The 13557-nt window shown below is 43.5% G+C and overlaps 1 protein-coding gene across 1 annotated transcript in view; it reads left to right on the plus strand.

The window, feature by feature from the left end:
• GLB1L3 (galactosidase, beta 1-like 3) overlaps window positions 1-12853 on the plus strand; it is a 38013-nt gene extending 25160 nt beyond the window's left edge. The window contains exons 9-19 of the mRNA XM_011997213.1: window positions 989-1073; window positions 2926-3063; window positions 3851-3931; window positions 4339-4445; window positions 5627-5767; window positions 6092-6163; window positions 6663-6741; window positions 7188-7275; window positions 7587-7698; window positions 12543-12659; window positions 12788-12853. Of these exons, the coding sequence (XP_011852603.1) occupies window positions 989-1073; window positions 2926-3063; window positions 3851-3931; window positions 4339-4445; window positions 5627-5767; window positions 6092-6163; window positions 6663-6741; window positions 7188-7275; window positions 7587-7698; window positions 12543-12659; window positions 12788-12853 (1086 nt within the window). The remainder of the gene's footprint in view (window positions 1-988; window positions 1074-2925; window positions 3064-3850; window positions 3932-4338; window positions 4446-5626; window positions 5768-6091; window positions 6164-6662; window positions 6742-7187; window positions 7276-7586; window positions 7699-12542; window positions 12660-12787) is intronic.
• Window positions 12854-13557: the final 704 nt, after the last annotated feature.

Raw genomic sequence — 13557 nt, forward strand, 5'->3', positions numbered from 1 at the left:
CAGTAAGTGATGAAAAAGACCTAAATTGTGAAATTAGCATCTTACAGAGAGAAAAACCACATGCTTACATACCAAGCAAATAATTAGAATGGCATAGGATTGTAAAATACTGGATAATAGGAAGCAATGGCATATGCCTTTAAAATTTGAGGCTAAATGAATTTTAACTTAGAATTTTATACCCAGTCTAAATATTAATTGTGTTGATAGCCAGACATGTAAGGACTCAGAATATTTATTTTCCACTCATCCTTTCTATGGAAGTGTTTGAAGGATGAAATGAGAAATGAAACCAAGGCAGAAGAGAACATAGGATCTGGAAAACATCATAATCCAAATTCAGGGAGCAGCTAACAAAAGTCCTAGGCTGACAACTCTTTGGGCTTAGAGCAGCAATATGCTAGAGGACTCCAGGAGTGCAGTGGAGAATGCATGCTGAGTGGCTGACATATCACCCAGGAGAAGCTCAGCTACGATCTTCCAGTTTAATATCCACGGCACAGCAACAGCCAGGCCTACTGTGGAGGAGGTGTCACCTTTTAAAAACAGAACCTACATTCTTCAGCAGCACTGAAAATGCTAGGCTGGAAGTGGAGTGCAGGTGTCAGGCTGAAAGCCTGTGGAATCTGAGTTTCTACATAAGGAATTGCGGTGAGGTCCTTGTGTATCCAAAACTCATTCTTGCAACACCTGCCTTGGGTGAGCCAGGGTTGAAATGGCTGACGGTGCTTTGCAGGTATAGTGGGGAAGACATGAAGCTGAAGACCGTGGACATTTAGGAGTAGAGGAACCAGAGCTGTGAATGACGGCCAAGGGGTAATGGGCAGGGGGTGGGGGGAGAAATAATGGATCAAAAAGGGAAAAGCTCTGAATTGGGGAAAAGGAGAAAAGCATGAGTTCCTTAAGTTCTTATCTGTTGTATTGAGGTTTTCTGATTTTTCTTTTTTGTTTTTTGCCAGACTTAGTATTTGTTTTGGTTTGTTTTTAGAGAGATAAGCCCCTTCTGGTTATGGAATACTGGGTTGGCTGGTTCGACAGATGGGGAGATAAGCACCATGTTAAAGATGCAAAGGGTGAGTGTTTTGCAGTGTTTGACTCCAGGAAGAGATGGCCCCGGGTCCCGTGAGAACTCATTCACACAGTTCTCTGCTAATTGATTCATTTGATCAGCCATAGATATTCATGCAACTTTTTATATACAAGCACTCAGCCAGGCCCTGAGGATGCTCTGGTGGATAGAAATTACATGGTTCCCACCCCCCCAACAGAGTATAAGTTAGTGAGGTTCACAGATCATTACAGAGTAAAACAATCAATATATAGTTCCATGTGTGGCTGATACTTTGAAGCAAACAATCAGGGTGCAGTGATAGAAAAGACAGAAGAGAGACCTGCCCAGGTAAGGTTAGGTGGTCACCGAAGGTTCTCTGAAAATGTGACGTCTGAGGAAGGTGGAACATTAATCATCTCTAGCAGTGCACAGGCCCTGTCGATGGCATTGTCAGCTAAGCATTAATAGTTAGGGGACAACATGCAGCGATGGCCAAGAGCATGGATCTTGGAGCCAAAGAGATCAGGTTTTAATCCCAGCTCTGGAGTGCTAGCCATGGGACCTCATGCAGGCTTCCTTCATTTTAAGTCTCAGTGACCTCATCCAAACGTGAAGATTATCATAAAACCAACCTCATGAGGCTAGTGTGAGGATTAAGTGCTGCCACTTAGAGCAATGCCTGGCAGTCATTTACTTAATAACCATATGTGTCTACAGAAGATATTTTGAAAGACCTATTATGAAAACAAGCCCACTTGTATCTGAAGTATAGAAAAATATTGAAAAATACTTGGGGACTGAGAAAAGCCTGTTTTGGGTTGAAAAATAGAAAAAGTCAAGAGAAAATGCCATTATCACCACCAGTACCACCAACAATAATACCATCACTACCACCAACAATAATGCCAGCGACAATACCACCACCACCACCACCACCACCACCACCACCAAATAACAGTTTTCTGGTCTCTTGTATGGCAGGCACTGTGCCTTTTTCCACATATATTACCTCATCAATGAATTTTCTCATCAGTCCCATGATATAGTTGGAATTAATACATTCATTTAACAGATCAGGAAGCAGTGGCGTTGAGAAAGAAAATGGGTTGACCAAGTCATACAAATAGTAAAGAGCATAGCCAGAATTGGCTCCCACTCTGAATGACTTTTAACCTCCTCCTTCCCACTGTGGCCAGTGGAGAGATGGTAGTAGCTGTTTAAACACAGTAAAAAATGGAAGTTTTTGTGGCTAAAGATTAACAGCAACCACTCGTGGACTATTGCAGTGTTTCCAAGTCAGTGTTCCCAGAAACATTGTACTGGAAGGTAGTAATGAGGGTATACTAATTGTAAGTATGATTTCAAAAAATTTAAGGAAAATTAGATATGTAAGTGACATGAGAATTCTTAGGGTATTATTTAATAGATGTAGGTTGGAGTCAAATTATGTTGATACGTTGGAAAAAAATGTTAAAAATCTCTTGGGATTGATAGGATTTGGTGTCCTAGAGTAGTTCTGGCCAATTCTGCCTATTTCTTTGTTGGAATCTTTGTAGAGGTGGAGTGATAACACATTTGCAGTAGGTCTTTAACGTCATCAGCAGGTTCTTGGAAACTTTAAAAATGATGCACAGCACATCCTCATGTAATACCATCTTCTTCAACATCGTTTCATTCTAAAATTGAGATAAAAATTGGTTTTGTTGTATATTATTTCACTTAAAGTCTCCATTCCCAAGAATGTGTACAGCTGTAAAGCGAGCAGTTACTGTAATTGATTGCGGAGTGGGGTTGGAAATGATAAGAGTTTGCCAGAGACTTCTTTCTCCTCTCAATTTCTAACATTCTCTATGTTTTCGTCTTCCCCTTTGCAGAGGTTGAACGTGCTGTGTCTGAATTCATCAAATATGAGATCTCCTTCAATGTGTATATGTTCCATGGTGGAACCAACTTTGGTTTCATGAATGGTGCCACAAATTTCGGGAAGCACGCTGGCATTGTCACCAGCTATGGCAAGTGTCTGCCGGTGCAGTAGTCTCTCCAGCATGGGCGGTGCTAGGGCTTTACAGAGGAGGCTCTGGAAGCCTGTTCTGGCGTCACTGGGTTCTTGACCTCTAATCTATGCTGAGTACTGAGGATTTTCCTATCTATTTTCCTTCCTTCTGTATGTTCATAATGCCCCAACAGGCTGTCATTGCAGTAGACAGGGCTTTCTAGGACTTAGAGCTCCGCTTCACGCATCTCGTATAATGCCCTGTTGGCTTGAACCTCTGAAGAGAGGCAGGGTAGGAACGGCGACTGCCGTAAAGGCACAGACCTGCATGGCCGGGCAATACCAGCTGAACAAAGAAAAGAGTATCCATTGCAGGGCTGTCCACTCTTCTGGCTTCCCTGGGCCACATTGGAAGAAGAAGAATTGTCTTAGGCCACACATAAAATACACTAACAGTAATGATAGCTGATGAGCTTAAAAAAGTGCAAAGTGTTTTAAGAAAGTTTATGAATTTGTGTTGGGCTGCATTCAAAGCTGTCCTGGGCCGTCTGTGGCCCATGAGCTGTGGGTTGAACACGTTTGCATTAGAAAGTGAAATCGGGGCACGCCCAGTGTCACGGCAGCCTCGGGGTCCCAGGAAGACTTGTGGGAAGTGTCCTTAGATTGGCCTCACACACTCACGTGGGATGGAGGGTGTCTTCCTTCTGTCTCACTCTCAGTGGCCCTGGCCGTCTCCAGCCGGCGGTGCTGAAACAGGGCCTGCCGCGGAGACTGCGTGGCTGGTGACTGGCCCCGGTGTCTTGCAGACTATGATGCTGTGCTCACAGAGGCTGGAGATTACACAGAAAAATATTTCAAGCTTCAAAAACTCTTGGAATCTGTCTCAGGTACTCAGCACCCATTTAACTTACGGGCCAGCCCTCCCCATGAGGAGTCTCCGTTCTGTGGAAAAGTGAGGAGGGCGCGGGTCCGTTGTGGGCAGCAGTTACGCCGAGCTCCTGAGAACAACGGCAACCTTAACTTCGAACCCTGGGCTTAAAGTCTGTGATTTTGAAATAAGGGTTTCTAAGCATTTTATAAGCCTCAGTTTCTTCACTGAAACATAAAGGTAGTAACCTTGGTCTCCTGTGATGACTGTGAAGACTGAGTTACTCTTTGTAAAGCTCTCAGTACCATGGATGACATAGTAATCCCGAATATGAAAGCAAAGGCCGTGTTGGATAGGCATGGGGGGCTTAGAGAAGGCAGTGGTCATCTCAGGCACTTTTTGCCCTGTGCCCCATCTCCATTGCAGCAACTCCCCTGCCCCAAGTACCCAAACTTACTCCCAAGGCTGTGTATCCCCCCATGAGACCGTCGCTGTACCTCCCGCTGTGGGATGCCCTATCCTACTTAAATGAGGTGAGTGCTGCTTGGCCACAGGAGGTGGAGTGGCCATTGGAGGGATGGGGCAGGGATTCCTTCAGGAAACTTTTATTAGGAAGTGGGAAAACAAATCCTCTGCATTTCATTCAAATTTAGAACTGTGGGACAAGAGCCACCACCTCCTTCTGGGTGGACTGTGAAGGGGTTTGTCCTTGGAGTCAGTGTGCAGGGGAGGGGCAGCAGGATGTTAGAGGATCCTGGGTTCCTGCTCAGATGAACCTGTCTGGGGATGCTCTTGTTTAGACTGCGTGGTCCTTATGAAATCCACATAGGAAAAGCTGCTGAGCTGGGATTGGGAGAACAGCTTCTGCCCCCGCTTTGCCAGCAGCTGGGCCTGAACTTCCTCGGTCACTGCTCCTCCTTTTCCATCAGCCTTCCTGTCTTATTTTGAAGAAAGGTGAAAGCTGCTTGGAACTAAAACTGTAACCCTTGAATTCACATTGGTTTTACCTCTGCTATCACTAATTTGGAGAAAAGGTAGTGACTGGTACACTAAAGAAACTACATTTATTTAATGTAACTAAATTTAATTTAGTGAAATAAACATTTGCTTGGTGCATAATTCATTGCTAGACTTCAATATTTTAGAATACAATTTATTTACTCTTTTTTTCTTTTTCTTGAGACAGGGTCTTGCTCTATGGCTCTGGCTGGAGTGCAGTGGCACAATCATGGCTCACTGCAGCCTTGAACTCCTGGGCTTAAGCAATCCTCCTGCCTCAGCTTCTTGAGTAGCTGGGATTACAGGAGGGCACCAACACGCCCAGTTAAGTTTTTAAATTTTTTGTAGATACAGGGTCTCACTATGTTGGCCAGGCTGGTCTTAAACTCCTGGCCTCAAGTGATCTACCTGCCTTGGCCTCCCAAAGTGCTGGGATTACAGGCACGAGCCCCTTTGCCCCATCTATTTCCTCTGTTAGTCAGTTCTTAGGATGATAGCGATTGCTCCTGCATCACTGTGCCCTGCAGTTCCCGGAGTTTCCTGGGCAGGGAGATGTCAGCACAGAGCAGTATCACATGCCATCTGTTTTATCATTTCCCATTCAGAGAACCCTTGGGGACCATTAGGTGGGACCACACCAAGTGACAGGGTCTTAGAAAGGAGGATCCTGACTTCTCAGCCCTCGGGCTTCTGTTCCTGCCATTTCTCCTCATAGCCAGTCAGGTCCCATCAGCCCGTCAACATGGAGAACCTTCCCATAAACAATGGGAGTGGCCAGTCCTACGGCTTTGTCCTGTATGAGAAGTCCATCTGCTCCGGAGGCCGCCTCTGTGCCCACGCTCATGACATGGCACAGGTAGGGCCAACAGGCTCCCTGTGTGGGAAGCAAAATGCATCACCTCCCCATGCTGTTGGGCAGGGTAGTTGGTTGAGGTGCACGTTGCTGTTTGATGACCTACTATATGGGAGGCACTGGGACTAAAAAGTCAGGCCAAATAGACTTGCTTTCTGCTTTATCACCACCGAGAGTCTCTTGGGGCCTCCACGCAGCTTCATGCCATCTGTGAACACCACAGCTGGTCCCTGCCTTCATACTGACCTCCTTCTGCCAAAACCACGGCCTCTGCTTTCCCTTTCTTCAGGGGGGCCTAGCAGTCTGATGCCGGCTCTTCTTTTGCAGGTGTTTCTGGATGAGACAATGATAGGGATTCTGAATGAGAATAATCAGGACCTGCACATTCCTGAACTCAGGGTATGTAATTTGAGAGCCCAGGTGATGCCCTTGACCGCCCTCAAATGCAGACGGAGCCTGGTCCTGAGATAGTCAGCCTCCCTTCTCCACCCCTGCTGTTGGTACTGCTCCTCACCTGGGGCTGCGGCAGGAAGTGTGCAGGTCTGGAAGCCTAAGTGCCCCCCAGGCCCTGGTCCCTCAGGAGCTACCGCGTGCTGGAAGGGAGGGGGTTTCCTCACTAAGCCCTGAGCCTGTCCTCAGCCCCTGGTTGGGTTTCTGAGCTTTTAGGGTTGGTTAGAGGCACAGCTGAGTCTCTGCCTTTCCCAGTAGGGTCAGCAGAGGGAAAGGGAAGATTGACTGTGGGAACACAGGCAGTCCTTAGGTGACAGGGAAGACTGCTGGGCTCTGGAGCCTCCTTTTCTCCCATGTGTCTCTCCATGTGGAACTCAGCAAAAAAATGGGTTGTCGGGTAGACGCCCTTCATGGCGCGTAGTCTCCGTGACCTGGCCTGTCTCAGCAGGACTGCCGATACCTGAGGATCCTGGTGGAGAATCAAGGACGAGTCAATTTTTCATGGCAAATACAGAATGAGCAGAAAGGTGGGCTCTGGCTGTGGCTTCTCCTCAGTTACTGAAAACCGAAGACCCGGGCTACGCACTGGGGTTGGGGGGGAAAACCAGCCCCTCAGTAGTGGGCTACCCAGGTCCTGGGAGCGGAGATGCAAAATCCGCCCCTCGCCCTTGTCTTGCCTTCTCTGATCTCTGGGGCCAGAGGGTGGAGCCAGTGCGTTCGGTGCTGGCTTGTCCGGGAGCAGGGCCAGTTTCCTTTTGGGAATTTCAGGAGAAGTTCAGTACTAAGTGGGGGAACTTTCTCGGTAATGTGGAAACGTGTAGGTAAAACCTTCAGTCAAAGCAGGTCAGACAAACGTTTGCCCTCCTGGCTGAGCCCCTGTCCTAAGGCACATACATGTCTGCATTGCTTTGTCCCAGATGCTAGTCCAGTCCCGGCTCATATTCTCTTTCTTGTCTCCCATCTGCATCTGCAGGAATAACTGGATCTGTCAGCATCAATAACTCTTCCCTGGAGGGCTTTACCATCTATTCCCTGGAGATGAAAATGAGCTTCTTTGAGAGGTATGCTCCAGCTGGCGCCCCGTGCACACTTCAGTGATCAGGGAACTCAGAGATTTCGGATTCCTCACTGCAGATGAAGATTCCGAGATACAGAGACTGAGTGATCTACTCCAGGCTGTCGGGCACTGCGGCATCAGAACTAGGGCCCTGGAGCAAGTGTCCTGATTCCGATCTTAACGTGTCTAGCGTGTCTAGTCTATGCTAGCTCATTGAAACAGAATATTTGGCTCGGCCCAAGCCACCTGGGGTGGGTACTGGGAACTGGGTTGGGAAGGGGCTTCCTCTCCCCCATGACTTGACCTTCCTTCCAGGCTCCGCTCTGCCACCTGGAAGCCTGTCCCAGATAGCCACCAGGGCCCGGCCTTCTACCGTGGGACCTTGAAGGCTGGCCCTTCTCCCAAGGACACCTTCCTGAGCCTGCTGGTAGGTGACGCCCTCTGCTGCCCTGGTGTTCCAAACACCGATTTTATTTTTAAAGGGTTCTGGAGCAAAGCCAGTGTTCCTGGAGGAATACTTCCCTTTCTTTTCCTCCTCTTCCTCATCTCCAACCGAGCATTCCAACGTTGATCAGTCTTCCTAATTTATCACTATTTAGAGAATAACACATCAAAACACAATTAAAAATTCAAACAAATAGCAAGGGGGAGAGAGCAGAGCATGACGTTCCCCTCTGCACCCACCCCCATTCCAGTTAGTCTCTGCTTCTCAGAACTCAACACTGCCCACAGTGGTATATTTTTGTATATAACTTTGCCTGAACACACACATACACAATTGTTCTTACACGAATAGAATTGTACCATGTATTCTGCAACTTCGTTTTTCTGTGTGGGGTGAGTTGGTAGGTTAGTTTTTACCTAGAATATCTTTTTCTGTATAAATACACATAGATAACGTAACCGTACAAAATGTGAATGTACAGATCAACAAATGATCACAAAGTGAACACCATATAATTATCATTGAAATTTAAAAATATTGTTAGTGGCCGGGCGCGGTGGCTCAAGCCTGTAATCCCAGCACTTTGGGAGGCCGAGACGGGCGGATCACGAGGTCAGGAGATCGAGACCATCCTGGCTAACATGGTGAAACCCCGTCTCTACTAAAAAAAATACAAAAAACTAGCCGGGCGAGGTGGCGGGCGCCTGTAGTCCCAGCTACTCGGGAGGCTGAGGCAGGAGAAGGGGCGCAAACCCATGAGGCGGAGCTTGCAGTGAGCTGAGATCCGGCCACTGCACTCCAGCCTGGGCGACAGAGCGAGACTCCGTCTCAAAAAAAAAAAGAAAAAAAAAAAAATATTGTTAGCACCCCTCCCAACCACTGCCCCCTTCTCTGCAAAGGTCACCACTGCCTTGACTTCCAACACTCTAGGCCAGTGTCTCCTATTTTGACTTTATGTAAATGGAATCATACAGGGCATCTTTTTTAAATATTTTTTTTGTTCAGTGTTGTGAGGTTCAGCCATTTATCGATTGTGCAGTGATTTGTTCCTTTTCACTGTTGTACTGGGTTCCTTTAGTAAATACGTGATAATTTATTTAACCATTTTACTTTCTCTGGACATTTGGATTATATCTGGGGCTTGTCTATGATAAATCGTTAAGACTTACTTTGTGTTTATGTTCATGACTGAGATCTCTCTGTCAGGTTTTGGTGCCAGGTTTAGGGCTCTCCTACAGGATGTAGGAAGGGAATTTGTATAAGACAAGTACCACTTACACATGTAATGGAGTTCATTAGTGAAGCCTTCTAGAGCTGGCATTTTCTTTTTGAGAAAGTTTGTGAGTGTGGATTCAATTATTGAAAGATTAAGGTACTATTCGGATTTTGTTTCTTGTAAAGTTAGCTTTGAGAAAATATATTTTTCTGGAAATTTTCCCATTTCATCGAAATTTTCAAATATGTTGCCTTTAAAATCTTCGTGTTTGATGTCGAGATCATTGGTAGTCACAGGCCCCTTGTCATTGTTACAGGATACCGATGCGCTCTTTTTCTTGATGATTCTCACCAGAACACTATCAGTGTTATTAATCGTTCAAAGTACAGTGTTTGGCTATGACTCTTACTATGTTATGTATTTTTTTTTTGATTCTTTAATTGCTGTCATTATCTTTATTATTTTGTTTATTCAATTTCTTAGTTTAGGATTAATTTGCTTTATTTTTATAATGTCATAGATACTTAGATCATGGATTTTTAGTCTTTTTAATTATATGAATTTAGGTTATTAATCATCATTTAAGCATGGATTTGGTTGCATCTCATAAGTTTTAAAAAGACTTTTTGAGGTAAAATTACATAACATAAAATTAGCTCTGGTAAAGTGAACAATTAAGTAGCATTTTGTGCCTTCACAAGGCCATGCAGCCACTATCTCTAGTTCCAATGCATTTTCATTATTCTAAAGGAAACCCTATAACCATTTGGCAGTTACTTCCCCATTTTCCTCTTCTTCCATCCCCTGGCAACAGCAATCTTTTTTTCTTTTTTTTTTTTTTGAGATGGAGTCTTGCTCTGTGACCCAGGCTGCAGTGCAGTGGCGTGATCTTGGCTCACTGCAAGCTCCGCCTCCTGGGTTCACTCCTGCCTCAGCCTCCCGAGTAGCTGGGACTACAGGCGCCCGCTGCCAGGCCCGACTAATTTTTTGCATTTTTAGTAGAGACGGGGTTTCACCGTGTTAGCCAGGATGGTCTCGATCTCCTGACCTCGTGATCCGCCCGTCTTGGCCTCCCAAAGTGCTGGGATTACAGGCTTGAGCTACTGCACCCGGCCATAGCAATCTTTTTATTATCTTTATGGATTTGCCTATACCGGAAATGACTCCCATACCATTTTTTTTTTTTTTTTTTTTACATAGAATAAGAATAAATTTAGTATGTATTTTTTTCATGACTTAGAAATTATATTCTTCAAAGCAAGAATTCAGAAGGTACATAATTATAAGCCATATTTCATATTAGTGTATTATTAATTTTTATATTATACTTTCCATTATATGGGTAGTGGTTCATATTGAAATACAGAAAAAATAAGTTGTAGTAAGACAAGTGATGTCTATATAGAAAGAGATGAATCATTTTAGTGTCTTATTAGTTGGATAGTTGCTGCTTTAGGGTTGCCGTGTTAGCTTGACATTTTAATCATAAGTACAAATTCTATCTAAAAAATAATGAAGGTTTCGTAAAAACAGCTGATACTAAAGATGAGCACCTCACGTGTCGGTGCTTCTCTGAAGGTATCAAGTTGACCTTGGTGTGGGCATTTTAGAATGTCTTAAAGATGGTTTTGTGAGGAGCTGGCAGGCAAATTAAGCCCAACAAAAGAGAAGGTCTGCAACTTACCCTGCAGCTTAGGGCCAATCTTGAGTCTGCTAGGAATTATAAAATACCTGCTCTTGCTCTTTCACCTCTAAGTTTTAGGTTGGAATTTCACTTTTCCTTCGTATGGCTGTACGGATTGTTGACGGTCGCATGCTTCACAAGGACTTGCACATAATGACAACTTCCGTGTTTTTGGGGACATCGAGAAGCTTCCTTGGGACCAGAACTTTGCTATAGTTAGGGCTGTACTTCTCGTATTAAGGGAAATAGTGTAGACTGATGGTACCATTTGGCAGGTAGTATTCAACCTAAGGCACTGGATGTCCTGCTGGCACTGTCCAGAAAGCTGCAGGCCACTCTGGGGGCCATGTTGTTGCTGGGGAGAAACATGATGATCTTTCCCAATAAATTTATACTTTTTGTGGATTCTTGGTACTGTTTAAGTTCCTTTCTTTTCAAGCTGAAGGACTTCCTTTAGCACTTCTTGTAAAGCAGGTCTAGTGGCGATGAACTCCCTCAGATTTTGTATGTCTGGAAGTCTTTATCTCTTCTTCATTTTTGAAAGACAGTTTTGCTGGATGTAGTATTCTTGATTGCCAGTTGTTTTTCTTTCAGCATTTTAAATATATCGGTTCATTCCATGCTAGCCTGCAAGGTTTCTACTGAAAAATCTGCTGATAGTCTTATACCCTACAAGTTTCTATCTATTTTATTGTCATCATCAGTGAATTCAAATATTTTCCAACTTCCTTTGTCATTACTTGTTAGACTTATGGTTTATTTAGAAGTGATTTTCTTAATTTCCAAGAATTTGGATATTTTATAGTTATCTTTTTGTTATCAATTTCTTGCTTAATTGCATTATAGTCCGAGAAGTTTATGTGAAAACTAGTTTAACACAGGATCAAGCTTGTAAATATTCTGAGGTATACTTGAAAGAATATGTGTATACTGTAGATGTTAGATCAGTGTTCTATTATGTCAATTAGTTCAATTTTGTTAATCATCTTTCATATGTTTTATATCTTTATTGATTATTTGCTTTGCCTACTGACTGTTGAAAGGTTGTATAAAAATTTCCTACTATGGTTGTAAATTTGTTTATTTCTCTTTATTATTCTGTCAATTTTGCTGATATATTTTGTATCTATGCTTTTATCTTCCTTATGTATGTTGTATATACATTTATGGTAAATTAAGAATTTTACCATCATGAAATGTCCCTCTTTATCTCTAATAATGCTTCTTGCCTTAAAGTATTATTTTTCTGAATATTAACAGAGCTATAGCAACTTCTTTTTGGTTAGGGTTTACATATCTTTATCCATTGTTTTTCTTTTATTTTTTCAATACCTTATGTTTTTGATGCTTCTCTTATATGTAGCATATAACTACTTTATTTGAAATCAAGTCCAGAAACCTTTGTCCTTTAATTTGGAGCATTTCAGAGACTCCAATTGTATATGCTAGACCGTTTTGTTATATCCCAGAATAAGCAGGTGCCTCTAGTGGAAAACTGCCTGGATGTCTCCTTGTCTCTCCATTTTCTTCTTCTAGATTTTGGTCCTGTAATTCTTCATTATATTGTAAGCAGATTTTTAAAAATGTGCAGCTTTTATATTAATAGCCACTGTCAGCAGTGGTGTTCATCACTATTACCTGATATTTATTTCTGGAAGTAGGAGATCTGCTTTTTAAAATATATGACATTATATATCACATAACAGGAACAACAGCAGCCCTACCATCAGAGGGTTGGTTCTATTTATGTTTTTCTCTTTCGTTCCTAGAGTGCAAGGTAGAAATTCTATAACATATCCCACTCTAGACTCACCTCCCTTTGAGTGCCATAACGTGTCTCAGTCTTGTTCTCACTCCCCAAGTGCCTTAGGTTTTACCTTGCTAAGGTGAACCTGTTTCCAAATCTCAAGCCACCGTTCCTTTCAGAACTGGAATTATGGATTCGTGTTCATCAATGGGCGGAACCTTGGGCGGTATTGGAACATTGGGCCTCAGCGAACACTGTACCTTCCTGCAGTCTGGCTTCGTCCGGAAGACAACGAGGTACGTCGCCCAGTCTCTACCTTGACATCTCATAAACTTTCAGATCAAAATGTGAGTTGCAGTGTCTTTTCCATCCTGTACTAAATAGGCTTCACCTTTCCCACCGTCAGCCTTTCTTTTCTTCTCAGGTCATCTTGTTTGAGAAGATGCTGAGTGGCTCAGACATCAAATCTACGGACAAGCCCATGCTGTAAAACTGTGTCTGAACATATTTTTTGGGTTGCTGGAGTTCATCTGTAAGTCATTTTTGAGGAATAAGATTTATATTAAGACTATCAAACACGGTGTTGCTTACAGTAGCAAAAATGTGAAAATAACAACAACAACAACAAAAACCAGCAGAAGAATTGTTATGTATTTTGGAGTCTATCTATATGATGCCTATTTTTAGGCTTTAAAAAGTCTTCAGAATCTTTAACGGCTGATTTATCTAGTTAAATGCTTAATCCTTAGCAGGCTCTTATTCTTTAATTAAACATGCCTTAAGTAGATGTGAATAAAATGAAAACAAGTTTCACTTCTGCCTTCCGTACTCAATTGAAGGGAAGGGAAAAGTCTGTAGCCTGGGGAAGAGTAAGGATACTGATTTCCTCATGCCAGAGACAGTATTGCATGTACTAATGGGCAAACTCACGGTCTCCCTCCTCTCTCTCTGTCTGTCTCTCTGCGTGTGTGTGTGTGTGCACATGTGTGTGTGTGCACGTGTGTGTGTGTGGAGTAGGGGAAAGCAGAGGGCAATGAACAATGTCTTTCATTTCCCTTCAACTGTGTGTCTACAAGGTGACCCTGCGTGTCACATCTAATCAGAGAAGGAACAGCAGTTTGGTCGTTTGCTTCAGACACGTGTGACAACAAAGCTTAGCATGGGGTCCTCTGTGTCTCCTTACTCCCTGTCTAT

Source organism: Mandrillus leucophaeus, unplaced genomic scaffold, assembly GCF_000951045.1.
Source record: "Mandrillus leucophaeus isolate KB7577 unplaced genomic scaffold, Mleu.le_1.0 Scaffold533, whole genome shotgun sequence".
In the NCBI taxonomy this organism is placed as follows: Eukaryota; Metazoa; Chordata; class Mammalia; order Primates; family Cercopithecidae; genus Mandrillus; species Mandrillus leucophaeus.